Source organism: Sus scrofa, chromosome X, assembly GCF_000003025.6.
Source record: "Sus scrofa isolate TJ Tabasco breed Duroc chromosome X, Sscrofa11.1, whole genome shotgun sequence".
Taxonomy (NCBI): Eukaryota; Metazoa; Chordata; class Mammalia; order Artiodactyla; family Suidae; genus Sus; species Sus scrofa.
In genome coordinates, this window is record NC_010461.5 from 95,554,121 (window position 1) to 95,580,618 (window position 26,498).

Sequence of the window (26,498 nt, forward strand, 5' to 3'; positions counted from 1 at the left end):
CCGTCCTGATTGGGTGATTTCCATTACTCTATCTTCCAAGTCACTAATTCATCCCTCTGCATTATTCATTCTGCTCTTTAGTGCCTTTAGCTCAGTTTTCATCTCTGCAAATGAATTTTCTAATTTTTCTTGGCTCCTACATATATTTTCTAAAGATTCCTTTCTAAAGGAATCTGCATTACTGTTCATATCTGCTCTTAATTCCTTCATATTCAGCCTTAATGCCTTCAGTATTTTTGCTATCTCCCTTTTGAACTCAATGTCTGTCAGACTGCAGAGGTCTGTTTCATTGTTTGCTGCTTCACTTGAATTTGCCTGTTCCTTTAACTGGGAAGGGTTTCTGAGCTTCTTCATCTCCCTTATGTTTTTCTTTCTCTGTGAGTTTGGGGAAGCCAAACTGTAATCTTATAAGGCTACTTCTATGCAAGAGTTCCCCTTTGTATTTTTGGGGAGGTTACTATTTATTTTTGGTGTGGGAGTTTGAATATTTGCTCTCTTTCTTTGGTGTGGGCAGGCTGTTATTCCCAGGATGCTCAGTGTGTTTTCAGGGAGAAGGAGGCAATGCGTAGGGCCAGCAGTCAGTGCCTGGTTGCTGGGCTCTCAATAGCAGCAAGGACCTGCAGGAAGGTGGCACAGGCTACTCCTAGTTGCACGGCCCTGGGAAGTGGTAATGAGCTCTAGGCAGATCTACAAAGTGACCAGAGCTTTTGGCAGAAGCAGCAGCAGGATGCGTGAGTTCCCAGGGGAGTGAGAACAAAAATAGCTAGTGTTCAATTGCAATGCCCTCCTCTGAGGTGATTGGAACTGCAGGTGGTGCCTGTTCAGGGACCCCTAGTGGGAGCAGGCCATGAACGTCTCTAGAGTCAGTGATAACTGCGGTGGTTTGCCCCTGCCACCTGTAGACCATGCATGAAGCAACCTGTCTCACTTAGCCCACATAGGAGGTGCTGCACAGGCTGCTGCTGGTGCAGGGTCCTAGGAAGTGACAGAGATCAGGCATGTGGAGCATTTGGCAGTGGCAGAGCAGGGCAGTGTGTTCCCAGGGGTGTGGGAGCAACAACAGTTGGTGTTCAGTCTAAATGCCCTCCTCTGTGGTGCCCTTGAGGTGAATGGGGCTGCAAGTGGTGTCTGTTCACAGACCCCAAGTGGTGGCGAGCCACTCCCACCTCTGGAGCCAGAGATTACTGTGGTGGTTTGCCCCCACCACCTGTAGACCATGCATGAAGCAACCCGTCTCACTTAGCCCCCACAGGCGGTGCTGCACAAGCTGCTCCTAGTTGCAGGTTCTTGGGAAGGGACAGTGATCAAGCATCTGGGTACTGCCCAGAGTGTTTGGCAGTGGCAGCTGCAGGGCCGGTGTGCTCCTAGGGGAGTGAGCGCAACAACAGGTGGTGTTCTGGTTGCAATGTCATCCTTTGTGGTGCTCTCTCAGGTGGTTAGGGCTGCAAGTGGTTCTTGTTCAGGGATCCCCAGTGGCAGTGGGTCACACCCACCTCTGGAGTCAGAGATAACTGTGGTGGTTTGTCCCCGCCACCTGCAGACCACACAAGAAGCACCCTGTCCCACTTAGCCCAAGCAGGATATTCTGCACCAGCTGCTCCTCGTAGGGTCTTGGGAAAGGACAGTGATCAGGCATCCGGGTGCTGCCCAGAGCATTTGGCAGTATTCCCAGGCTTGTGAGAGCAATAGCACGTGGTGCTTGGTTGCAGTGCCCTCTTTTTTTTTTTTTTTTTTTTTTTTTTTTTTTTTTTTGCCGACCCCTGAGGTGAGCAGGGCCTCAGATGGAGCCCTCTCACAGGCCCCCAGTGGCAGCAGGCCACACCTCCCTCTGGCCTCCAAGCCAACCCCCACAATCAGTCCCTGCCACCTGTAGATCATGCAAGAGGCACCACATCGCACTTAGCCCCAGCTGCCTTTAACCCACACAAGAGATTCCTGGCCACCAGTAGCCTGCACAAGAAGCACCTGATCTCCCTTAGCCAGATCAAGTGGCTTCTCACCACTGGTAGCTTGCACCAGAGGTATCCCCTACGAGCCCGCCCCCTGCGAGCGCGAGGGCATGCGCATGCTCCATGCAGAGATTCCTCGGTAGGTCCACCCCTCTTCCTCCCACCCTCCCCAACAATGGCGCCTGGCTTCTCCTGCGGGCCCAGACCTTCTCCCGGGTTCCCTTCGCCCACTCCCCAGCCTGGAGCACACCGCTCCCCCACCCAAGGTACAGCACTCCTTAGCCTCTCAGGCACAGCCAGCCCCAGTCCTCTCCTTGGGACTGACCCCTGGAGCCAGTCTCAGTGCCCAGCCTCTGCCCGTGCGCCTCAGGCTGTGGTGTCTGATGCGGTGTTGCAGAGCATCTCTGCGGCTGGCACTCTCTGCTTTGCCCTCCTCAGTCCAGCTGCTGGGCTTTTCTTGGCGACTTTGAGGTAGGTCCCTTCCTCTCAGCTGATCTCCAGGTGGGTTCCTTTTCACCTTCACACCTCCCTCTCAGGAATGCTAGTCCTGTCCTGCTGCCTTTTCTCTGTCTCTCTTTTTCTTTTGTTCTACCCAGTTAGGTCAAGAGTTTCTTGCCCTTTTTGGAGGTTTAAGTTCTTCTGCCAGCATTCAGTAGATGGTCTGTGCGAGTCCTTTTTACATGTAGATGTTTTTTTGATGTGTTTGTGGGAGAAGGTAGTGACTTCTTACTACGCTGCCATCTTCCAGGTGTTTCTATTTTTGCCGTTTTCAAACTCAGTGACTTGTTATTAAGGCTATATGGATAACTCTGAAAGTAAGTTGACTAAAACTGCATCAAGACCACAGTTAACATTTACAAGTTGTTTATAATTATGTTATAAACTAGAAATATTGGAAAATGTAGTGGTAAAAGAAAATGGCAAAGTATTGGAAGTAAATACTTAGTTTAGATTTATTTTATATTATACTTGGAGTCTTTTCAAGGAGTACACTAGATTCAAGAATACATATTCTTAAAAAATGTATTCTTGAATCTAGTGTACTGTGACATGACTAAGCAAATTGATAAGGTCCATACAATGTTTTATTAGCTATAATTAGAGATTTTTATTATATGATGGCATTCATAAAAACTTGCCCTAAAATCACACATCATTTTGAGAGTAATCTCAGCTCAGAGAGGACCAGGGCATGTGTGTGTGTATGCACTGGAGGAGCCAGTAGAATTCCTAGTTGGTTGGACTGATAAGAGAGGGGTAAGCAATATGTATACGTATAGAGAAGGGACAGTCTGGGGAGCTGACATGCGTCTCAAGGGAAAGAGGCAAGCTCAGGGATATTCCATACTGAGGATTTCCATGCCCTCGAGTTGAGTTTATTTGAAATGGTGTTGGGAATGGTGATGATAGTGGTGGAGGTGGTGAGAGGCAAATGCTCAGGAAGGACAACATTTCCTCGAATATCCTAGGATTGAAATACATTTGACAAATAACATGGTGTGAATTTAAACAGACAATTCTCCAAAGACGACATACACATGGCCAAAAAACACAGGAAAAGATGTTCAACATCACTCATTATTAGAGAAATGCAAATCAAAACCGCTCTGAGGTACCACCTTACACTAGCCAGAATGGCCATCATCCAAAAGTCTACAAACAATAAGTTCTAGAGAGGGGGTGGAGAAAAAGGAACCCTAGTACACTGTTGGTGGGATTGTACAGTGGGGCAACCACTGTGGAAAACAGTGTGGAGATTCCTCAGAAAACTAAACATAGAACTACCATTGGATCCAGCAATCCCACTCCTGGGCATCTATCCAGAGAAAACCATGACTTGCAAAGACACATGTACTCCGATGTTCATTGCAGCACTATTTGCAGTAGCCAAGGCATGGAAACAACCTAAATGTCCATCAGCAGAAGAGGGAATCAAAAAGAGGTAGTACATATACATAATGGAATATTACTCAGCCATTAAAAGGAACGAAATACTGGCATTGTTAGCAACATGGATGGACCTAGAAATGATCATGCTAAGTGAAGTCAGCCGTACATTGAGACACCAACATCAAATGCTTTCCCTGACATGTGGAATCTGAAAAAAGGACAGACTGAACTTCTTTGCAGAATAGATACTGGCTCGCAGACTTTGAAAAACTTATGGTCTCCAAAGGAGACAGTTTTGGGGGTGGGGGGATGTGCTGGGGGTGTGGGATGGAAATGCTATAAAATTGGATTTTGATGATCTTTGTACAACTATAAATGTAATAAAGTTGTTGAATAATAAAAAAACCATGGCATGAATTTAAGGTGTACACCAGGTTAAGTTTTTACACTTCTGTTATGCGATATGATTTTCATTGTAGCCATAATTAGCACCTGTATCACATTACATAGGTACTTTTTGTGACTGGAATTCAGCTGATTTTTTAAAACCATCAAGTGACTGTGACAATAAAAGACGTGTATTGGGATCTGTAAAAAAAAAAAAAAAAATACCGTATAGGTTGGCAAGTAGAAATCAGAATGATCAAGAGAGAACAGTGTTAATCCACAGATAAAGCTAAAAGGAAAATCTTGAACAAGAACCAAGTATTAAAAGCAGAAAACACTGAGAAAGGATTTACACCAAGTCAATTGAGCATAAATAGTAGGTGAGATATTGTACCTGTAATTTGACTATTCCATAGTTAGTTTGCATCCTGTGATTCCCTGTCCTCTAGCAAAATGTCTCATAAACATTTACTAAGACATGATGTAAAAAAACCAAAAATGAAACAAAACAAAAAAAAAACACTGCAATGGTACTGGAGTTCTCTTGTGCTGCAGTGTGTTAGGGATCCAGCCTTGTCATTGGAGCAGTTTGGGTCACTGCTGTGGCATAGATTTGAACCCTGGCCGTGGAACTTCCACATGTCCCAGGCTTGGCCAAAAAGAAAAAAAAAATGGTACCTACTTTTCAGATGGTAGAAGCAGAAAAGTACCTACCGTTAATTGTTCTCTCTGTATATAGTGTATTCTTGATCTTTGAAGGAGATGTAATTGGTTCACTGATCTTCATCAGTCTGATCTTAGTGGGTTAAAATTATGGAACTTTTGTTCTCTCTCATCATTGCTCCCAACTATGCTGCTTCTGATATCTCCTCCATAATAGGTGATAAATGCCTTAAAATTATCTTGACCAGATGCCATGGTTTTCCGGTCACTGGCCAATTTCAGTTATTTTAATAAGTTATCTAATTGAAAAACTCCAATATTGAAAATCATATTGGATTCAGGGCCTTCCTCAGAGTGATATCAGGAGACATCTCTCCACCAGGAAACCTGCCCTCTTCCTCCTCAAATAAAACTCCTACGGGATTGGGAGATAGAAGAGAGAATAAGAGAGACTGTAGGGATCATCTTACATAAATAGTCTTCTGTCAGTTGCTGGTGACTTTTGCTAATAGTCAGGATTTTCTAAGCTCTGTTACACTAGTAAATAACTCCAAAATCTCAGTGGCTCACAGCAAAACCTTTTTCATTGATTTTACAAAGTCTTCTGGGATCTAGGTGACTCTCAGTACACATGCCTCCATATGTTGCCCCAGCATTCCAGGATGCTTCAATCAATATGGCGCCTCAACCATAAATACTTCTAAGAACAACCACTGCAGTGGGGAAAAGTAGGCTGCAGCACCAAACACTGGCAATTAAATTCTTCAATATGGAAGTGATATATGCCACTTCCGCCCACATTTCATTGGTCAGTGCAATTCACTCCACATGGCCACCTCACATAGCTTCAGCGGACAACCGTTCCATGTGTCCCAAGTTAAAAAGGATTTGAATATTGATCAATAATGGTAATGCCTACCACAGACATTTTCGGTTAGTTGGTTGGTTGTGTTTTTTTTTTTGGTTTTCTGGAGAGTGGGCAGTGGAGTATAATCCGTGAGCCTCCTCTTTGGCTGATAATATATACAAATCACAACCCAGCCCCTTCTCTGATTGAGATGTTTCCTCAATTTTTGGCTACCTAGGTAGCTTCACTGTATCTGTCCATCCTGTACCTTATACTCCTTTGTGTGGATTCCAGGGAACTGCTGAGGTCTTTTTCTGTTTACTCCAGTCCTATGGGGTACTGGGTAGTATTGTGTGAGGGTTCTCCTCTTCTTGCCAAAAACACCACACTACATTCCCTCCTTGCTCTGGCAGTATTAGCAAACTCTCTGCCTTCAGACCCTTCTGGGAGAGAAGCAGGCAACATATATATATCTACATATACCACACAAACTCCAGGAGGTATATGTAAAGCTCCCCCATAATCTCCATCACTACCCTCCACTACACTCCTAAGACAGTGCCACAGGCAGGCTATAACAAGCATCATGCCAAAAAATGCAATATTTATCTGCTATGCCTTCAGGGGAAGGAGAAAGAAAAGCTGCTGTAATTTGCCATTAAGGTCTTACTAAATGCTGACTTACCTTTTTGCTCTTATAGACTTTAGGAGTGGCCTGCAGAGGTATTTTAGGCTAAGAGAGTCATTTCAGAGCCTCTAATAACTAAGGGAGATATCTGGCCCAAATTATTGATTAGGCCTTGGAGGTCTTAAAATGTGGAAAGTTTAACCACTCTTAGTTCTCAGCTTTAGGCTGTATAACATTAATTCAAAGGCAAAAAGAAAAGTCACCCTCAATATCCTCTTATGCCTGTAGCCCTTGTTTATATTTTCTTGTATAATACTTGAAGTTTGAAAAAAATAAGTTCTCCCTCACACATTAATAATTTGATATCTAAAAAGTACAAAGGATTACACTTTTGGTAACATTGTAAATGTTGGTTTTAAAATTTTAGAGGAAAAATTTCAAGCCTACAGGAATAAGATGATGCACTCCCTATTCCCATCAACAATATTCAACAATACTTAAGATCTTCCCACACTTGCTTTATCTATCCTTCTTATTGTTATGAGGTTTTTGTTTTTTTTTTGACTGTGTCCATAGCATGCAGAAGTTCCTGGGCCAAGGTTCAAACCCACACCACAGCAGAGACCTCCACCACAGCAGTGACAACACTGGATTCTTAACCCACTAGGCCACCAGGAAACTCCTTTTTTTTATTATTGTTGTTGCTGAAATATTTTAAGTAGATCTTATAACCCACATCATAGTACACCCCTATCTTCAGCGTGCATTCCTGGAAGTAGGAACTTTTTATAAGAAAACAATGAAGTAATTTTCATAGTGGAAAAAAACCAATAATAATTCTGTGATCATCTGTTTCAGTTCTCTATCGCTGTGTGTGGTAGTCAGCATCCAACACAACTCTACATGATCCCCAATTTCTTGTATTCAAACTCTTGGATAGTACCTTCTCACATTGTACCAAAGTTAACTTATGTGACCAATTGCATACAGCAGAACTGATGATATGTCACATCTGAGATTAGGGTAAAAAAAGACTGTGGCTTCTGTCTTGTGTACTCTCTACCTCTTGGGTTACTCACTTTGGGAAAAATAAGCTGCCATGCTGTGAGCTGGCCTATGGAGAGGCCCACATAATGAGAAAGTGAAGCCTCTGGATAACCGACAGAAAGGAGCAGGGCCCTGCCAACAAACGTGAGTGAGTTTGGAAGCAGATTTTCCAACCCTAGCCAAGTTCTGTAATGACTGTAGCCCTGTCCAACAGCTTGACTTCAACCTCATAAGAGACCTTGAGCTAGAAACACTCAGCTAAGCTGTTCCAGGACCCCAAACTCTCAGAAACTGTGATGTGATAAATGTTTCCTGTTTTAAGTTGCTAAATTTTAGAGTAATTTTAAATAGCAGTAGAAAACCAATATACTATATAACACTGCCCCCAAAACTTAGTGGCTTAAGATAACAAAGTTTTATTTATTAATTTTATGAATGTGAAGTGACTGGGCTATTCTGCTGATCTTGCCTGGGCTCGCTCATATGGCTGCATTCAGCTGACAGGTTGTCAAGGGGCTTGACTCATTTGGAACATCTGGGATGGCTGGAATTTTCACTTCACATAGATTTTAATCCTGGTCTTTTTTAATAGCATGTCAACTTTAGGAAAGCATTTTAAGTGATTTAGGGCAGAATTTTCAAAGCTTTCTCTTAGGCTTAGGTTATTCTTACATTCAAGAAGCCCTATGAATACAACGCAAAATAAAATACTAATGAAACTACATCTAGGTGCTGTAAAACTGATGAAAATGATGGAGAAATAGCAAACCTTAAATGTATCCAGAGGAAAATAAAGGCAGATTGCTTCCAGAGGAGTAACATTAGAGGACTGCTGAATACTCAGCAGAAACAATGAAATTTGAAATTATGAAGATCATACTATCTGATCATAGCATTATTGAACTGGATATATTAAAATTCAAATAAATAACTAAGAAATATTCATATATCTAGAATTAAGAAATACAACTATGAATGATCAAATGGTTAAAAAAAAAAAACTAATTGGGAGTTCCTGTTGTGACTCAGCGGGTTAAGAACACAAGGACGCAGATTTGATCCCTGGCCTCATTCAATGGATTAAGGATCCAGTGTTGCCACAAACTGTCACATAAATTGGAGATGTGGCTCTGATTCGACCTTTAGCCTGGGAACTTACATATGACACATGTGTGGCCATTAAAAAAACAAACAAACAAACAACTGATTGTAAGTTTAAAATATTTTGAGCTGAATGAGAAATTTCAACATATCAAAATTTATAAGATACAACCACAGCTGTTTTTAAAATGAAATTAGTAAGAGTGACATCAGTGAGAAGTGTGGAGTAAAGAGTGCTCAATATCCACTCCTTCATAAAAATAACAAGAACCTTGGCAAAAATTGTCAAAATAAACTTTCTCTGAACTCTGGATATTAACCAAATGCTTGCAACAATCACAACAGTGCTTAATCAAGGAAAATGGCTGATGCTCAGTAAGAATAATGAGCTCTGTAGTGTTTTAACTTGAATTATTATCATCCTCTTCTCTCCAGCTCCATGAAAGTTTTGGAAATAAATGGCCCACAATCATGGTAAAAATCAGCAAACTAGTAGTCAAAATGGAATCCTCAAAATGGAGTTTTAAGTTCTTTCAAGTCCTCATTTTTGGAAAATTGTCATTATTTGACCCAAGAGTTACCTAGAACACTCTATAGGTAAGGTTCATCTTTGTTTGATTGGATACATAGATATCCAAGTTCCAATAGCTTTTGTCCTGAAAATATTTGTCTAAAACAAGAAGTAGCAGTTGTTTAAAATCATAGCTGCCTCAGATTATGTTAATAGGTGAAGCAAAAGGCTAAAAGGAAAAATGAACATAGGAGGCTTTAAAAATATTTGACTAATTCCTGGAAATCTTGAAGGCTGTACACATGTAGTACTGTGTATGGACTCAGGATAGCTCAAGGAAGGCCATAAGTTCTCACCTCTGCTAACCTTGAGGTGCTGTATAAGCAGGAAGTGAAGGCTAAGGCAGAGTTGTCAACTGCCTGACTGTCAATACATGCAAAGAGCTTCTAAACAGGTCATGGAGACTCACCAGTTTTGGGCATTTAAGGAAATCTCTGTCAAGTAATTAATTGGCCATTTAGATAACAAAGCAGAGACTTCAGAGGCCAAGCTAAAAAAAAATACATGCTTTATAGAATTAATTCTGGAAACTCACTAAACAAATGACTAAAACAAAAAAATAGTAAAAATAGGCGTTCCCGCCAGTGGTTAACGAATCCGACTAGGAACCATGAGGTTGCGGGTTTGGTCCCTGCCCTTGCTCAGTGGGTTAACGATCCGGCGTTGCCGTGAGCTGTGGTGTAGGTTGCAGATGAGGCTCGGATCCCGCGTTGCTGTGGCTCTGGCGTAGGCCAGTGGCTACAGCTCTGATTCGACCCCTAGCCTGGGAACCTCCATATGCCGCGGGAGTGGCCCAAAGAAATAGCAAAAATAAAAAGACAAAAAAAAATAGTAAAAATAATAAACAGAAAGGGAGGAGAATATGATATCCAAATTACCATATTATAACATTCAAAGTATGCAGTTTCCTATAGGAAAATTATGTGGCATTCAAAGAAACAAGAAAGAATGGCACATTCACAGGAAAAAAAAAAGAAATTAATCAAAACTGCCCTAAGGAAAGCCAAACCTTGGACTTATTAGACAAAGACTAAGTTAACTGTCTTAAGTAGGCTCAAAAATTAAAAGAAACCTTGGGCACAGAACTAGGGGACACCAGGAGAACAGTATATGAAAAATAATATCAATAAAGAGAGAAATTATAAATAGTAACCAAAAGGAAATTCTAGAGCTGAAAAAGAAAACAAATGAAAGGATCATTTTTTATAACCAATCTTCCAAACTGTATTTAATTGGTGAATTTTTTCTATTTATATTTAAAGTGTTGACTGGTATTAAAGGACCCACTTCTATCATTTTGCTATTTGTTTTCTGTATCTCTTATATAGCTTTTGATTCTCAATTCCTCCAACAATGCCTTCTTTCATGTTTGATTTCCTCTAGCATGCCATTTAAATTCCCTCTTCCTTTAATTTTCCTTGTGGTTCCAAGTAGATTGCAGTTAACACCCTAAGTTTATAACAATATATTTTGAATTGATATGAATTTAGCTTCAGCATCATTAACTGCATCTAAACATTTCTGCTTCTTCTTTATCTTGTTTTCATAAATTACATCCTGTTATCATTTGACAATGAACATGGATTTATAATTCTTATTTTATGCATTTGTATTTTAAATCATATAACAAACCAAAAAAAAGTGTTACAAATCAAAAATACAATAATACTGTTTTCCAACCATACCAGTCACTAACCTCCTGCAACCAATTAACAACAATAAAGCTAAAAACAAACAGCAAAATTTATTAGAAATGAAAGAGCACCATATACAAAAATTAAAATAAAAATTAAAATAGATCAAACCTGAATGTGAGAACTAAAATTATAAAACCCTTAGATAAAAACAGGGAAAAATCTTCATGACACTGGATTTGGTGATGATTTCTTGGTGATTTGCTTCACCAAAAGCACAAGCAACAAAAGAAAGAATAGATCAATTGGATTTCATCAAAATTAAAAACTGTGCATCAGTGGACCCTATTAAGAGAGTGAAATGATAACCCACAGAATGGAAGAAGATATCTGCAAATCATAGATCAGATAAGGGATTAATATCCAAAATATATAAATAACTCCTACTACTCAATTACAATAATAAAACAACAACAAAATCCAATACACATGCCAAAAAAAATGTGCAAAGGACTGGAACAGACATTTCTCCAAAGATATACAAATGGTCAATGAGCATATGAAAAGATGTTCAGCATCACTAACGCAAATTAAAACCACAGTGAGCGACCACTTCACATCCCTTAAAATAGCCAGGTTCGAAAACTGAAAATAACATGTTGACAGGGGTGTGGAGAAATTGGAAACCTGTGTACTGTTGGTAAGAATGTAAAGTGGTACAGCCACTGTGGAAAACAGTTTGATGTTTCCTCACAAACATGGAATTACCATATGATCCAGCAGTTCCACATCTAGGTATGTGCCCAAAATAACTGAAAGCAGGGACTCAGAAGATACTTGTGTATCAATATTTTTAAGCAACATTATTTACAGTAGCAAAAATGTAGAAACAACACAAATGTCCATCAACAGATGACTGGATAAGCAAAATGTGGCACATACATAGGATGGAACATTATTCAGCCTTAAAAAGGAATGTAACTCTGATACATGCTACAATATGGATGAACCCTGAAAATACTATGCTAGGTAAACTAAATCAGATACAAATTGACAAGCATTGTATGATTCTGCTTAAATGAGGTAAATCCATAGAGATAGAAAGTAGATAAGAGGTTACCAGGGGCTGGGGGGAGAAAGAATGGGGAGTTACTGTTTAATGGATATGGAACTTCTGTTTGGGGTGATGAAAAGTTTTAGAAGTGGATAGTGGTGATGGTTGCACAATATTGTGGATGTACTTAATGCCGCTGAATTATACACATTTTTAAAAAATGGCTGAAATGATATGTTTTATGTTATGTATATTTTACCACAATAAAGAAAAAAATCCAGGAAAAAAAAAAGAGCAGTTGACAAAACTACATTATTGTGGGATATTTTTCATAAGTTCTAATTGTTGATAGATTAATATATTGAATATTCATAAGATTATAAATTTGAATTATATGATAAATATAATAGATAAATATTTAAATTTTTACACTAACTTTATAACCAGATAGGAAATAATGAGAATGAGAAATTCCTTTTACAATAACAAGACAATATAATCCTTAGAAATTAACACAAGAAGAAATGTATGGAACTTACCTAAAGGACACTATAACAGCTTACTGGGGAAGAATCAACTAAATGGAGAGATGGAAAATTATACCTGGTTAAAAATACTAACTGTCGGAATTCTCTTATGGTGCAACAGGTTAAAAATCCCGCATTGTCACTGCAGTGGCTTAGTCACTGCTGTGCGGTGGGTTTGATCCCTGGCCGGGGAACTTCCACAGGACTCAGGCACGCCCCCCCCCCAAGAAATATTAACTGTCAAATTTACCCACATTAATTTATGAGCTAATGGAAGTTCAATTAAAGTATCAAGTTTCTGAATAAGGGAGGTCAATGAAACCACCAGGTCACGATGCTGGACAGGGTGTACATGTGGACCCTGAAGACCTTCACCTTGGTTGCAAGGTTCAGAGTGGAGAGAGAACCAGATGCTCGAGTCCTTAGTGCCTTGACCTCCCTGGATAATAAAACTGCTGCCCTCTGCTGGCGTTGAAGATGGGCAGTCCCCCAGGAGTACAGAAGTCGGATGAGGATCCCGGGCTCTAATGGGCTCTTGGATAGCTGATCATGTAATTACCCTGTTTGGAGGTCTTCAACCTTGATCTCCCTATTCCTAAGCCTTTGCAGGATTCTGTTATATAAATTGGATGCTTTTGGCTTTTCCCTTGACAGCTTAGGACACAGCTTTCTCCTCTCTGCTAAGTGATGTGCTTTTTATTAGCTCATTTCTGTGCTTTTTAGCTTCCAAAATGTTGCTGTAGTCTTCTTTCTTGTTTTTATTTTATTGTTGTTGTTTGATGTTGGGGAGATGTTGTAGGGGTTTTGTTTGTTTGCTTGAGGGTGTTTTGGGTCCTAGAAGACTTTTTTAAAAAAGAAAATAATTTTACTCTTGTTTTAGTAGGGCTTCAGAAAGGTCCAAAAGTAAATGCATGTGTTGAATCCATCATCTTTACTTCTGACTTAATTTTTATAATTATAAAAACTAATAATACTATATTCATTTTCACACACAACAATACGTGCTCTCTTTTTTATGTGAACAAGTTGCCCTAGCCTCCCACGACAAGGCTGGCTGATGGAATTGGCTGATGAGTGTTCAGTCATGCAGGCAATTTGCCCAAAGCCAAACACATCCTCCTGGCCAGGACCCCCCAGGGCTGTGTCTCTCAAAGAAAGTTATCACCCTACTGGGAAGAAAATTGTCAAACTGTTCTCTAAACATCATGGTAGGCTGGCATCCTCATCCATTTAAATAAAACATTTTAAAGCATAAAAATACAAATAAAAAGTTTTTTGAATGTCAACTTCCTTGGAGATGGAAAAAAAATGTTCGTTTGGAAGAATATATACAGTAGGTTAGACATGGACATAATTTTTAAAAGAAAAAAAGAAGGATGTCCTTATGGATTTTAAAATATATTATAAGGATATATATTTTGGAATTGGTGTTGAAATAGGTGAATAAATTAGAGGAACATATGAGACATTGCTTAAAGATACAAACCAGTATGAGCATTTGGTATTAATTTGTGTAGCAGGTATTTATTGATCTTTTCATATTTGCACATCACTCTCTAGGTACTGGGGATACAAAAACTGAATAAGAAGACAAAAATCTCTGCACACATGAAGCATATGATGATGAAGAAGACAATAAACAAGTATGTAAGTAAATACATAATTTCAGATAGAATTAAGTGCTAAAATGGACCAAGGAGAGTGTGATGGGTTGGAATGACGTTTTATTTTAGATGGAGTGTTCAGGGAAATGTTTTATGAGAGCATAACGTTTAAGTGGAGATTTGACATAAGTAAAGGAGTGATCCATGCTCATTGTCCAGGTAATAGCAAACATTAAATCCTTGTATGGGAATGAGTTTGACATATTCAAAGATTAGAGAAAATGGTGGTGTGGCCAGAGATGAATCTGAGAGACAGGGTGGCATTTTAAGCTAGTAAGACAAGTTTGTATGTTTCAACATACTCAGTGGACACACCTGGGAAAATCATACCACACTAATTCTATAGGAATTAAAAGTTTCTTTTAAATTCTAGAAAAGAAGACAGGTAGACATTGAAATTATCATAGAGTGGGCCCAGAGTTTCTAAGCACTACATCGTAGTTGCAATTCATAAAGGGTAAGACTGATAGATCTGTTTAAATACAATAACACAACTTCTGTAAATCAAACACTGCATAAACAAGTTGAAAACCAAATAAGAGAAAATATTCACAAACATGAATGACACAGACTTCCCATCATTAGTATAGAGTAAGTTAGCACCTACAATTCCATAACTAAAAGCAAGTACACCAATCCAAAACAAAAAGGCAAAGGACCCAATTGATGATAGTACAACGGGACATCAAAATGTGGGAGGAAAAAGTGTAATTTCCCTCTTTGACCATGGACCATGCATAGAGACACCATACATACTGCTAAGCAATAGTTCAAATCAGAACAGTCTTTTTGGAAAAGAGTTTGACAGTAGTATTTACCAAAGACCTTGAGACTAAGAACATATTCCTCTTTTTAAGAAGTAGTAGGAGAAGAAAAGCTGTGAATAATCAAACAGAATTTATAACTGGTCATATTATGTATTTGTTGTGTGACCTTAAGAAAAGTCACATAACTTCTCTGCTTCCATTTCCTCACCTGTACCTATTCACAAGTATAGAGGTAAATATAAATTTTTTTTAAAAAGCCTTTTTAAAATGCTATAGAAATCCAATTTTGTTTTATTATACAGAATTATCCAAGGTTAAAAAAAGAAATGCTTTAAAAATTTTTATATAAAATAGTTCTGATCTTTAATGACCAAAAATATTAGTCATGGTGAATGTTTTTATATAATGGTTGGTCTGGGGATCTTCGTACCTGAAAATATTAAAAGTTAAAATTAAAATCACGAATCCCTTATTACTTGTATAATGTTTAGTTTTCATTTGACCTTTAAAATCTGAAGGCTTTAAACTTCTGTGATTAATTTTAAAACATTATTTAAATTCCCTACCGAGCATGACTTAAAACATTTTTTTCTTTGTCTTTCATAGAATCTGTAATAAAGTGTAACTCTTCTTCAACTCGTTTAGATTTTTTTCTGGGATTTGGTGCCATCATGAGAATTAGGCATTTTATGGTTCAAGATCCTGAAATGACTTTCAAAGAATTTGTCATCTGAGAGTAGTCCATTAAACTTCAGAGAATACAAATTTGATTACATTTGGGACTAACTAAATAAAACCAAACAAAATATGAGCCCCTAAAAAAGAGCTTGAGCAGCAGAAATGCCAGAAAGCTGTGAATCAGCAAAATCCTTGCCTTTCTCCGTTTCACTCTGCCAGAATCAGTGGCACCAGCCTCATTAAAAGAGCCAACAGACAAAACCTTTGATAGAGTGGGATCTCCATCTGCTTGGAAAGCAGCAGGGGCATCTCTGGAGTTTTCAGTACAGTGATATATAGACATTATGCTCTACATTTTCTCTGCCATTTTGTTTTAAAAACTCTATTTCTGAATTATTTAACAGAGTTGTTTGGTTGAGGATTAACTCCTGAATTGCTGTTGGAAAGGATATTCCCATCAGTTTTCCAAAGGTCTGCACCTCTGAAAAGAGTTGTGTGACTGAAAGATGAATCGTCTAGTTGCATCTCTTTGTGCTGATTTTCCCAGACAACCCTGCATGAGGGAGGAGGAAAGGGGAGGGATGAGTAGGTATTGGTTAAGCAGGGGGAAGGAGCGTGAGGATTTTATTAAACATAATTAAAAATAGGAGAAACCAGAAATATGACTTCAGACCTCTGAAATGGAAGAAGATTTTGTCATGAGGAGAGACAGTTTTTCTGGTATGTGCGAGGGGTATGAAATAAGGATTAAGTTCTCAGAAGTGGCAACTAGAATCTCCTGCTAAGAGCCAGAAGGAACTGGCAAGAAAGCTACTGGCTTCTCTTCTTATTCACATCTGTGAGTTCTGTGTTAATTTGCAAATTTGCCTCAAAATAGAATTGTTTTTTCAAGGCTTATAGGTAAAGGTGCAATCTGCTCTCATATTTCCTATTCTAAGATTAAGGCATTTTTAACTTCAGTACTCTTCGTATCCATAATTAAAATGCTTCATAGTTCTAGTTCTGGCTAAACCAGCAGAGGCAATGTCACCCATTTCATAATTTATGAGAATGTTGAAAGATTTGATTCCATTAAATAAGATCATAAAAATCTGCTATCTGAGGTTATGATGCCGTAAAGTTTCAATGTAATTTGAAGGGAATTAAATATGCATCCCTGTTATAGCTAATAGAACATTGGTAGCAACAGTCCTTTGTAGGCTATTAGGAATGAACTTGAATACATCTTACCTTTAGAATTTTGAAACTGAGTGATGTTTCAAAATTCTAAAGGTAAGTCAATTTGTCTCCTGACAAATTGACTAAATTTCTATGATGGATTTGAGGCTTTTTTTTTTAAGTCAAATTATTTTGCTTATGTCCTTTAGTGGAAGGGAATAATATTTTTCTAAAAATGGCAGGATGAATATTGGGAATGAATATTGGGAATAGAAGTCCAGATATGTGAAAAAAATTTTAAAGAACACAAGAAGTGTTCTTCTAAATAAGTATATAGCTCTTGATCCAGGGGCATCGCACACCAGGGTTCTAAGAGATTTTATGGATGAGATTGCTCAACATGTCTCTTGATTGTTGAGAATGGGGAAATACACCAAAAGATTATACCAAAAGATTAGAACAGAGAAATGTCATTCCCATAGTCAATAAGAAAAAGAAAATGAGTCCTTTACAGACCAATGGATATGTGTTCAAATTTGTGCATGAACTGAGAAGGAGTTATGAAGGTATGTAAGCTCTTATTAGAGAAAGCAATGATCCAGCAAATCCACCACGAAGTCACCAAGAAAAATCATAACAGACCATTACTTTTATTGATGAAGGAGATCAGGGAAATTGCATAGACAGAGGCTACCCAGACCACAGTGTTTCACTTCTCTTCCTAGATATTCTTTAGTTACTTTTGACACAATTTACTTCTTTTTTTAAAATTGATAGTCTTTATTTGATTAATCAAAACTTTTTTTTTTTTTTTGCTTTAGGATTATATGACTTTTCTCTTAGGTGAATTGACTTATTAACTTTTTGTTGTTGTTGTCTTTTTGCTATTTCTTGGGCCGCTCCCGCGGCATATGGAGGTTCCCAGGCTAGGGTCCAATCGGAGCTGTAGCCACCGGCCTACACCAGAGCCACAGCAACGCGGGATCTGAGCCGCATCTGCAACCTACACCACAGCTCACAGCAACGCCGGATCCTTAACCACTGAGCAAGGGCAGGGACCGAACCCGCAACCTCATGGTTCCTAGTCGGATTCGTTAACCACTGCGCCACGATGGGAACTCCTGACTTATTAACTTTTTATTTTTTATGTAAAATTTTTAAAAACTGAAATAGAGTTGATGTCAATATTATGTTTCCTGTGTACTACATAATAAGATATTTGCATACATTATGAAACGATCAGCATGATAATCTATTAACCATCTGTCCCCATACAAAATTATTACAATATTATTATCATATTTCTTATGCTGTGTATTACATCCCTGTGACTTATTTATTATATTACTGGAGATCTATACCTTTTAATTCCCTTACCCTATTTCAGCCTTCCACCCATCCCCTCCCTTCTGTCACCAATTTGTTTGTTAATCTGTATCTAAGATTATTTTCATTTTGTATTGTTTGGGTTTTTTTCTACGTATAAGTGAGATCATACAGCATTTTTCTTTGACCTTTTTCACTTAGCATCATACCCTCTAGATCCATCCGTGTTGTCACAAATGGCAAGATTTCATTCCTTTATGGCTGAGTAATATTGCATTGTATATATAACCCACTCATCAATCAATGGACACTTAGGTTGCCTTCACATCTTGGCTATTGTAAATAATGCTGCAATGAACATTGGAGTGCATGTACCTTTTTCAACTAGCGTCTTTGTTTTCTTCAGGTAAATACCCAAAAGTGAAATTGCTGGATCATCATATGGCAGTTCTAGTTTTAATTTTTTGTGGACCCTCCATACTCTTTGCCATAGTGATTGTGAAAATTTACAATCCCACCCTTTTCTCCACATCCTCATCAACACTTTTTTTGTTGTGGTCTTTTTGATGCTAGCCATTCTAACCGGTGTAAGGTGATACCACATAGTGATTTTAACTGGTATTTCTCTGATGATTGGTAATGTTGAGCATCTTTTCATGTGTCTGTCGGCCATGTGTATGCCTTCTTTGGAAAAATGTCTGTTCAAGTCCTCTGCCCATTTTTTAAATCAGGGTGTTTGTTTTTTGATATTGAGTTGTTTGAGTTCTTTGTATATTTTGGGTATTAACTCCTTATGGGATCTATTGTTTGTAAATATTTTCTCCCATTCAGTAGGCTTTTTTGTTTGTCGATGGTTTCCTTGGCTGTGCACAAGCTTTCTAGTTTGATGTAGTCTCATTTTTTAATTGTTGCTTTTGTTTCCCTTGGCTGAGAAGACATCCAAAATATATTGCTATGGAGTTCCCACGTGGCTCAGTGGAAACAAATCTGACCAGTGTCCATGAGGTTGAGGGTTTGATCCCTGGCCTTGCTCAGTGGGTTAAGGATCTGGCTTTGCCATGAGCTGTGGTGTAGGACCCAGATGTGCCTCGGATCCCGCATTGCTATGGCTGTGGTGTAGGCTGGTAGCTGTACAGCTGTAGCTCTGATTTCAACCCCTAGGCTGGGAACTTCCATATGCTGTGGGCGCGGCCCTAAAAAGCTATATATATATATGACCAATGTTGAAGAATGTGCTTCCTGTGTTTTCTTCTAGAGTTTCTATGGTTTCAGGTCTTACATTTAACTCAATCCATTTTAAGTTTATTTTTATTTGTGGTGAAATAGCTCAGTTTAATTCTTTTGTGTGTAGCTGTCCAGTTTTCCAACACCATTTATTGAAGAGGCTCTCTTTTTCCCCATTGTATATTCTCACCTCCTTTGGTAAGGATTAGTTGATTATATTAGTGTGGTGACTGCTTCTTGAAATACTCTTGCTCCACAACTCCACAAAATTTCTTCTACCTCTGACTGCTCCTTGCAACCTTTACAGTCTCTTCTCCCTAAACTTACGTAAACTATACCCTAAATGCTAGTGTTCCTAAGCATTTGATCCTCTGGATGATTTCATTATTTAAATTCCTACCAATTAACTAATGATTCCCAGAGCTCTATCTGAGTCCCAGACCTCTTCTCTTGGATTTGCACAGAGAGCTCAAGATTAACACATCCAAAATGACCTTGACACTTCCCCCTACGTCTGCTCTCCTTTTTGAGTTTCCTATCTCTATGAACGGCATTGCCCAGTTACCAAAGTCAAGAAATTGCACATCATCCTTGACTAGTCTCTTGACAGACTGAATCCAACAAAATACATTTTTAGCAGAGATAACCAGAGGATACTGCACTAGACTTCCCAAACCCCACCCAAAAAAGCAATTCAGCTGTGTAAGGACACATTGCAGGAAGTGTGACTTTGCAGCAATACTTGAAAATGACTTTAAGTGCTTTTAGCTGATTTTTAAATTCATTATACATCACTAGTTTGATATGACTGCTGGAGAAGGTAATACTTTCTTAAGCTGCATCAACAGAAGAAAATCTAGAGTAAGGAACTGATGGGTTTAATCTGCTCTTGATGCTACCCTTGAGTAGTATTGCAGGGTGGTAGGAGTTGCTGTGGAAGAGAGCAGCTGTGCTCATTGACCATGCAAGAAAGGGCAGGAATATTTTACAGGGCAATAAGATCAAATAACCTTCAACAGCCCTTTTAAATTTTATTTTCAATTAATGAGTTACATTTTAACTTAAAAATAATTACATTGAAGGGAAATTCATTTGCATTTTATGTCAATTTCTTAAATTTTTATTTATTTATTCATTTATTTTGGCCACATCTGTGGCATATGGAACTTCCTAGGCCAGAGATTGAACTGGAGTCACAGCTGCAGCCTACACTACAGCTGCAGCAATGCCGGATGCTTAACGCACTGCAGCAGGCCAGGGATGGAACCTGGGCCACCACAGAAACAACACCAGATCACTAACTTGCTGCACCACAGCAGGAACACCTTCATTTTTTATTTTAGATTTTGAAAGTAATCATTGTATTTTGATTTTACTCAGAGGTATATTTGTGTGGCCCAAGTTGCTACTGATAAGAATTTGTGATTTAGGCATTCCTGCTGTGGCACAGTGGGATTGGTAACATCTCGGGAGTGCTGGGACACAGATTCAATACCCGGCCCAGAACAGTAGGTTAAGGATCTGGTGTTGCTGCAGCTGCAGCTTAGGTCACAGCTGTGGCTCAATCTGATCCCTGGCCCAGGAACTCCATATATGCTGAGGGGCAGCCAAAAAAGAAAAAAAAGATTCTGTGGTTTGTTTTCTGTTTTTAGATCCCCAGGAGGACCTCTAAATGCACTATTGAAAGGAAGACAATTACATTCATGATCTTCCTTTCTTAATCCACTTTATCTGAAGGCTGGGTTCAGATCCTGGAGAGGATCTAATCAATATAGACCATTTCTATGTCACCTCGTTTAAGATAGCACAATAAATGGAAGGGGGTTTGGTTTGGAGATAGTCCTGGTTTACTTGCTTTTTATCCTCTTATGAGTCTTAGTTTCCTCATCTGTAAGATAAGGGCTCCTGTACCTGCCTCAAGGGCCATTAGTCTTCAATGAAATGACACAGCTGAAAGGGCCTGGCACATAGTTGGCACTTAACAAACACTGTATTCTTTACTTAATGGTGACAGCAGTACTGCGAGGGATGAACATTGGTCTGGGTTTGTCTTTGGTGCTTTGCCTCCTTCTAAGTTCCTTCTCCTCACACTTTCCTTCCATTCAACCTCCATTTTAAAGACAGCAATTGTCAGAATAATGCAAATGCCTCATATATAGTGTTATTGTACACACATATACTATTTCTACTACAATCAAGGCAACTATTGGACTCTAAAGGAAGGACTGATTATGAAACTCTAAAACATGAGATAAGAAACACTGTGACAGGGTAGAGTTGGGACAAGGGAATTTTAAAAAAAGAAAATGAAGGAAAGAATTTCAATTTGAGTCAATGGATGAAAAGAATCTGTTGTAGGTTATTTAGCATAGGATAAATCTAAAGAAAATGACATTTAATAAGGTTAAATATAGGAATAGCAAACAAGCTTGCCTGGGGCAGTGGGTTAAGGATCCAGCATTGTCACTGCTGTGGCATGGACTCCATTACTGGTCTGGGAACTTCTACATGCCATGGGCCTAGCTTAAAAAAAAAAAAAAAAAAAATGGGGCAGAAGGAAATCCACCAGAAGGCTGCTAGATTCATATAGGCAGGGAATGATGACAGCCTGACTGAGGACATGGCTGTGGAAATGAAGATTGGGGGTCAAGGTAAATAGGATAAGCTCCCCCTAAGGGGGAGATAGAAAGATGAAGTGAATGATTATTTCAGACACTTCCTTCTAACACCTGACAGACTCTGACATGAATGAGGCAGCCTCCTGCAGACATGGTCTGGTCTCTTCTGTTTCCTTTTGCTCTTCTAAAGTCTTTCAGTTTTATCCTTTGTTCTCACTTGAGGGTTTCTGGGAAAGGCAAAAGAGGAAGAAGTAACTCCTTTTTCCTCTTTTTTCTAATTTCAGTGGGTCACCCCATGTGTCACCAGTCAGCCTGACCCTGTTATTTCCAGCACATGGAGTGGCAAGTAGACCAATCAGCCAATATAGGTCAGATTGTATTATGTCTGGCTTGGGGGCAAAACTGCATTGTCCCTAGTACCCAGGAGCTGAGGTCTGATTAATGGTTTCTATATTCAGTGCTGGTCCATGGGGATGAAAAGGATTTGAAGGGCAGGGAGTCCAAAGTAAATTTTGGCTTTGGGATATAGTAAACTTCATTACTTTGTCACTCCATTTTTTATTTTGGGGATTTAAAAAAATTCTTTCTTTAATTTTTTTTTAACATAGAAGGGAGATAAAAAAAAATCCCCTCCAAAAATAGGGGAAAAAAAGGGGAGATACATATGCAGACAGAAAATCAGCATCATGACACAGTATATAAATAGCCTCATTGAAAGCCCAGTTATCACAAAGTAGCATCTAAAATGAATGAAAAAAGCTGGAGGAAATTCTTCCACTAGTATTTATACTTGAGAAAATTATTTTTCTGTTTCCAAAGAGGTAAGCAAATTATGTTGCATACATGGACAGACACTTCATTTGGGGCAGCATTTATTATATAGCCAGCATAGCCACTGGGTCAGAACTTATTTTTAATGATGAGGTCTATAAGTAAAGTTAAGCACTGATATAGGTAATAGATTTGAGTGAAGCTGCTACCACTTCTGCTGCTGCTGCTTGTTCTTTTTCTTCTTCTGCCACTGTTATTTCACGAGTTCTCTTAGCCAAGAAGGGAAGATTTTCTGTTCCCTGTTTTCTCTAGGATGTATGATATGGCCATGAAATAGAATTTCCAGCTTTACGAGAGGAAAAACAATCAAAATAGTAAAAAGCAATGTTTAGGCTTTCACTGAACACCTCGTTATGGAATAAAGATTTATATGTAGAAAATAGTCCACAAACTTAAATATTCCCCCTCAACAAGCCAAAAAGGGTGACAGCCCGAGAGTACTGTAAACATAAGACAACACAAACAGATATATTGCGAAAGAAATTCGGGTTGCTGAGATGACAAATCTCATATCAGTTCTTCTGCGTCTACCTTTGAGGTATACTCTGTATGTTAACCTTCATTTTAATTCATACTGTTGCTGTTCCAGTGTAGATCAGGCAGAAAATTTTTAATTCATTATCTTAGGCAAGAAGCTTCAGATTAAAAGTGACAGAAGCGTGCTCGCCTCAGCAGCACATATACTAAAATTGGAACAATACAGAGAAAATTACCATGTCCCCTGCGCAAGGGTGACACGCAAATTCGTGAAGCGTTCCATATTTTTTTGGAATGGATGGGCATTGGGGCCCTACTGCGCAGCACAGGGAACTGTGTGTGATTGGGTCACTTCATAGTACAACAGAAATTGAAGAAACATTGTAAATCAACCATATTTTAATTTAGAAAAATAAATAAATAAATTCAAAATAAAATGCTAGTAAAAAAAGGTGACTGAAGCCAACTCAAACTAGTGTAAGTAAAAATAAGGAATATTATTAGGATCAAGGTCAAGGATGCCTCCCAGCCTACTTACCTTGCCAATTTTTTTATTCCTTTCCCCACCCCAGTCCATACATTCTATGCTCAAATTCTATTACTTTTCATTTCCCTAGCATAAGATGCAGTGTCTGGCACATACTTGGTGTTCAGTAAATGCTTCCTGACTAAATTATGGGAGCAAGCATAATGTATAGGTATCCTAATAGTTAGTCCAAAGCTTTTTTTTCTATCTTATCCTGCTAGTTATACAGGGAAGGCTTAAGGTTTTATATATTTTTCCTTTCCTATCCTGCCTTGTGTACACTTTGCTGCTTCCTAGTTAGCATGCTTCAATACCACAACAATTCTCTACCTTTTGGGTCTTGGGTTCAATGTTCGTTTGTCTGGGTTTATCAGCTCTACTCAAGCAATTGTGAAGGGTTAGCCTGGAAATAAGTAATGAAACAAGCTCATTTCTTTGATCAAATCATATTGATATATATATTGTTTTTTATGTCTTCTGAATTGGCACTATGTGAAAGCTGTGCTTTTGAAGCAGACATAAGATCATTCTCATTTGAATAAGTCCATGTCTCAAATTGCTCCAGCCCATTTGTTATCCAGGGAGACTATTGGGGAGAGCTGTCTTCTGAACTTGATTTCTACACCTAGTAACCAACTTCTACTACATCCTTTTGAGACTTGCCACTAAGAAAGTCTAGGAGACTTAATGATTTCTTTCTTTCTATTGTAGGAGTTTAATGATCTTGCAAATTATTGACTGACCTCATAATATTAAACTTTTTTACAGGTTGAAGGTGTAAAGTGGAAATGACTTTTAAAAGGCATTTCTTTTCCTGCCTTCACAGCCCCATGACCATGACTAGCCATCACAATTGTGCATGGCAATTCAGGCTGCCCGCTGCACTGTGCTTGGCTCTGCTTCTCTTTCCCTTCCCGCCCAAATGTCTTCTCCCTCCTTCCATTTTTATACAGCATCTTTACCTCCCCAATGTCACTTCCAGCTGTCTTGCCTTTTCTCCTTGTTGCTGCTTCTCAATGTGATGAATGGTGTGTGTGTGTGTCTGTGTGTATATGTATTTGTACATGTTGGGGGAAGCTACAGAACATTTGCATTCCCATATGGGGCAACTGAGGCTCAGAGCTGTGCAGTGACTTGTGTAAGCCAGAGCTGAATGAAACACACCACATTTTTACCTACAGAGGGCATGGCAAATACGTTATGCTAACATGGTGAATGCATCTTTAGATCAAAGGATGTCTCTGAAAATGAAGGTGAGATGAATGCATGATTAGAGACTATGTAAATAGTTATGAGAGCCCCATTTTAAAGCTTGGGCTGAAGGCGTGGAGTGCAGTAAAAATACCTGCGCTCTTTGTGTCCCTGTTAAAATGCCTATACACATGCTTTGATACTGTCATGAACTCTGCACAAATGGCAACTGTCATACTTGGAATTTCCCAGAGAGGACTTTGAGCTTTGTAGAAGATGCTACATATACCCAAACAATGAAGGAACAAATGGGTAAGTAGTGTGACTCTACGTCCTTATTTGCTTAGGATCGTCCTCATTTATGCCTGTTGGCCGGGCATCCCATCTGCTTAGTGTGTTCCTTCAAAGTCCATCATGTCCTGATTGGGACTAAAAAAAATTGTATGATCACTCTATTTATAAGCCACAATGGAATGAGAAACAGAATCCTCAACTTAGCTTCAACTCCTCTAATTCTCCAGAACAGGTTGCGCCTCTAATTGGTATGTCAAGCGCCAAGAAACAATTTATTATTAGTTCTCATAATCATAATGTACTTTATGCATATATAATCCCTTCATTGGAGCTTCAGAGTGCTTTATGAAGCCTCACATTTTTGTAACATTTGTGATATTACTCCCAGATTACCGATGACATCTGTAGCAGAGAGGTTAAATGATCTGTGCAAGGTCACACATCAATTTAGATGGTAGCAAACCTGGAAACATTATGGGCATTATAATTACTTAACACTGTAATAGCCTTTCTCTTTGCAAAGTTATTTCTTGCAACTCTATGAGCTGGGTCAGCTTTATTTCAAATGGGCTATATTTTGAAACAGAACCAGATAAGAGAAGTCTGGCAAATATTGGCAAATATACTCTGTAAAATAATCATGGTCTGCAGACTGAGACACAGTTTCTTTTGGTGAGGATTGATAGTTCTTTGAAGTCTTTCTTCTGAGGGCACCACTACTTGGCCAATGACCATTACCCCTGCTTTACCTAAATAAGAGAGACCTTCAAGTGGAAGTAGATGCAACTTCTTTCTTACACAGATACACCTTTATGCATCCTAGTCCATTCTTACTTCCTGGACATCTACAACTCATCTTTAAAGATGCAGCCATGGAAACCATTCATTTGGTTACCCCAGGCTGAGTTGGGTGCCCTGACTCTATGCTTTGATGGCATGCTTTATCATACCTCTATCCTTGTCTTCATCTCTACAAGCTCCTTGAGAACAGGAGGGTATCTTAGGTGTCTTAGTCATCCCTTTATCTCTGAAGCTTTGTATTCTTTCTAGCGTATAGCAAATGCCCAATAAAGTATTGCTGAATGAATTTAAAGTACCTTTCATGTTGCAAATAAAATGTATTACTTCATGGACTTCAGTCACTTGCACTGTATTTTTATTTTTAATTCATATTATTGCAATCTACTTATTTGTAAAAGCTTAGCATGTGCTTATTTGCCTTGAAGTTGTATATTTTGTATGCTTATGTGAACATTGGATCATTTGCTTAGAAAAGAAATCAGATGAGTTTACCTGACTTTAAAGTTTGTCACACCCTTGGGCCAATTTTAAATTCAAGCTACTTGTCTCAAAAAACTTAGTAATTATTTTCCAAGGGCTCCCAAAATATATATTTTTTAAATCAAGGTAATGAGATGAGAAATTTTGCCTCAATTCACAGTACCA

At 38.8% G+C, this 26,498-nt stretch overlaps 1 protein-coding gene across 1 annotated transcript in view; it reads left to right on the forward strand.

Annotated features, from left to right (window-relative positions):
* LOC110257690 overlaps window positions 671-26,498 on the forward strand; it is a 100,113-nt gene continuing 74,285 nt past the window's right edge. Inside the window, exons 1-3 of the mRNA XM_021079864.1 lie at window positions 671-731; window positions 1,766-2,420; window positions 13,859-13,945. Coding sequence (XP_020935523.1) covers window positions 671-731; window positions 1,766-2,420; window positions 13,859-13,880 — 738 coding nt within the window. The 3' untranslated portion in view covers window positions 13,881-13,945. The remainder of the gene's footprint in view (window positions 732-1,765; window positions 2,421-13,858; window positions 13,946-26,498) is intronic.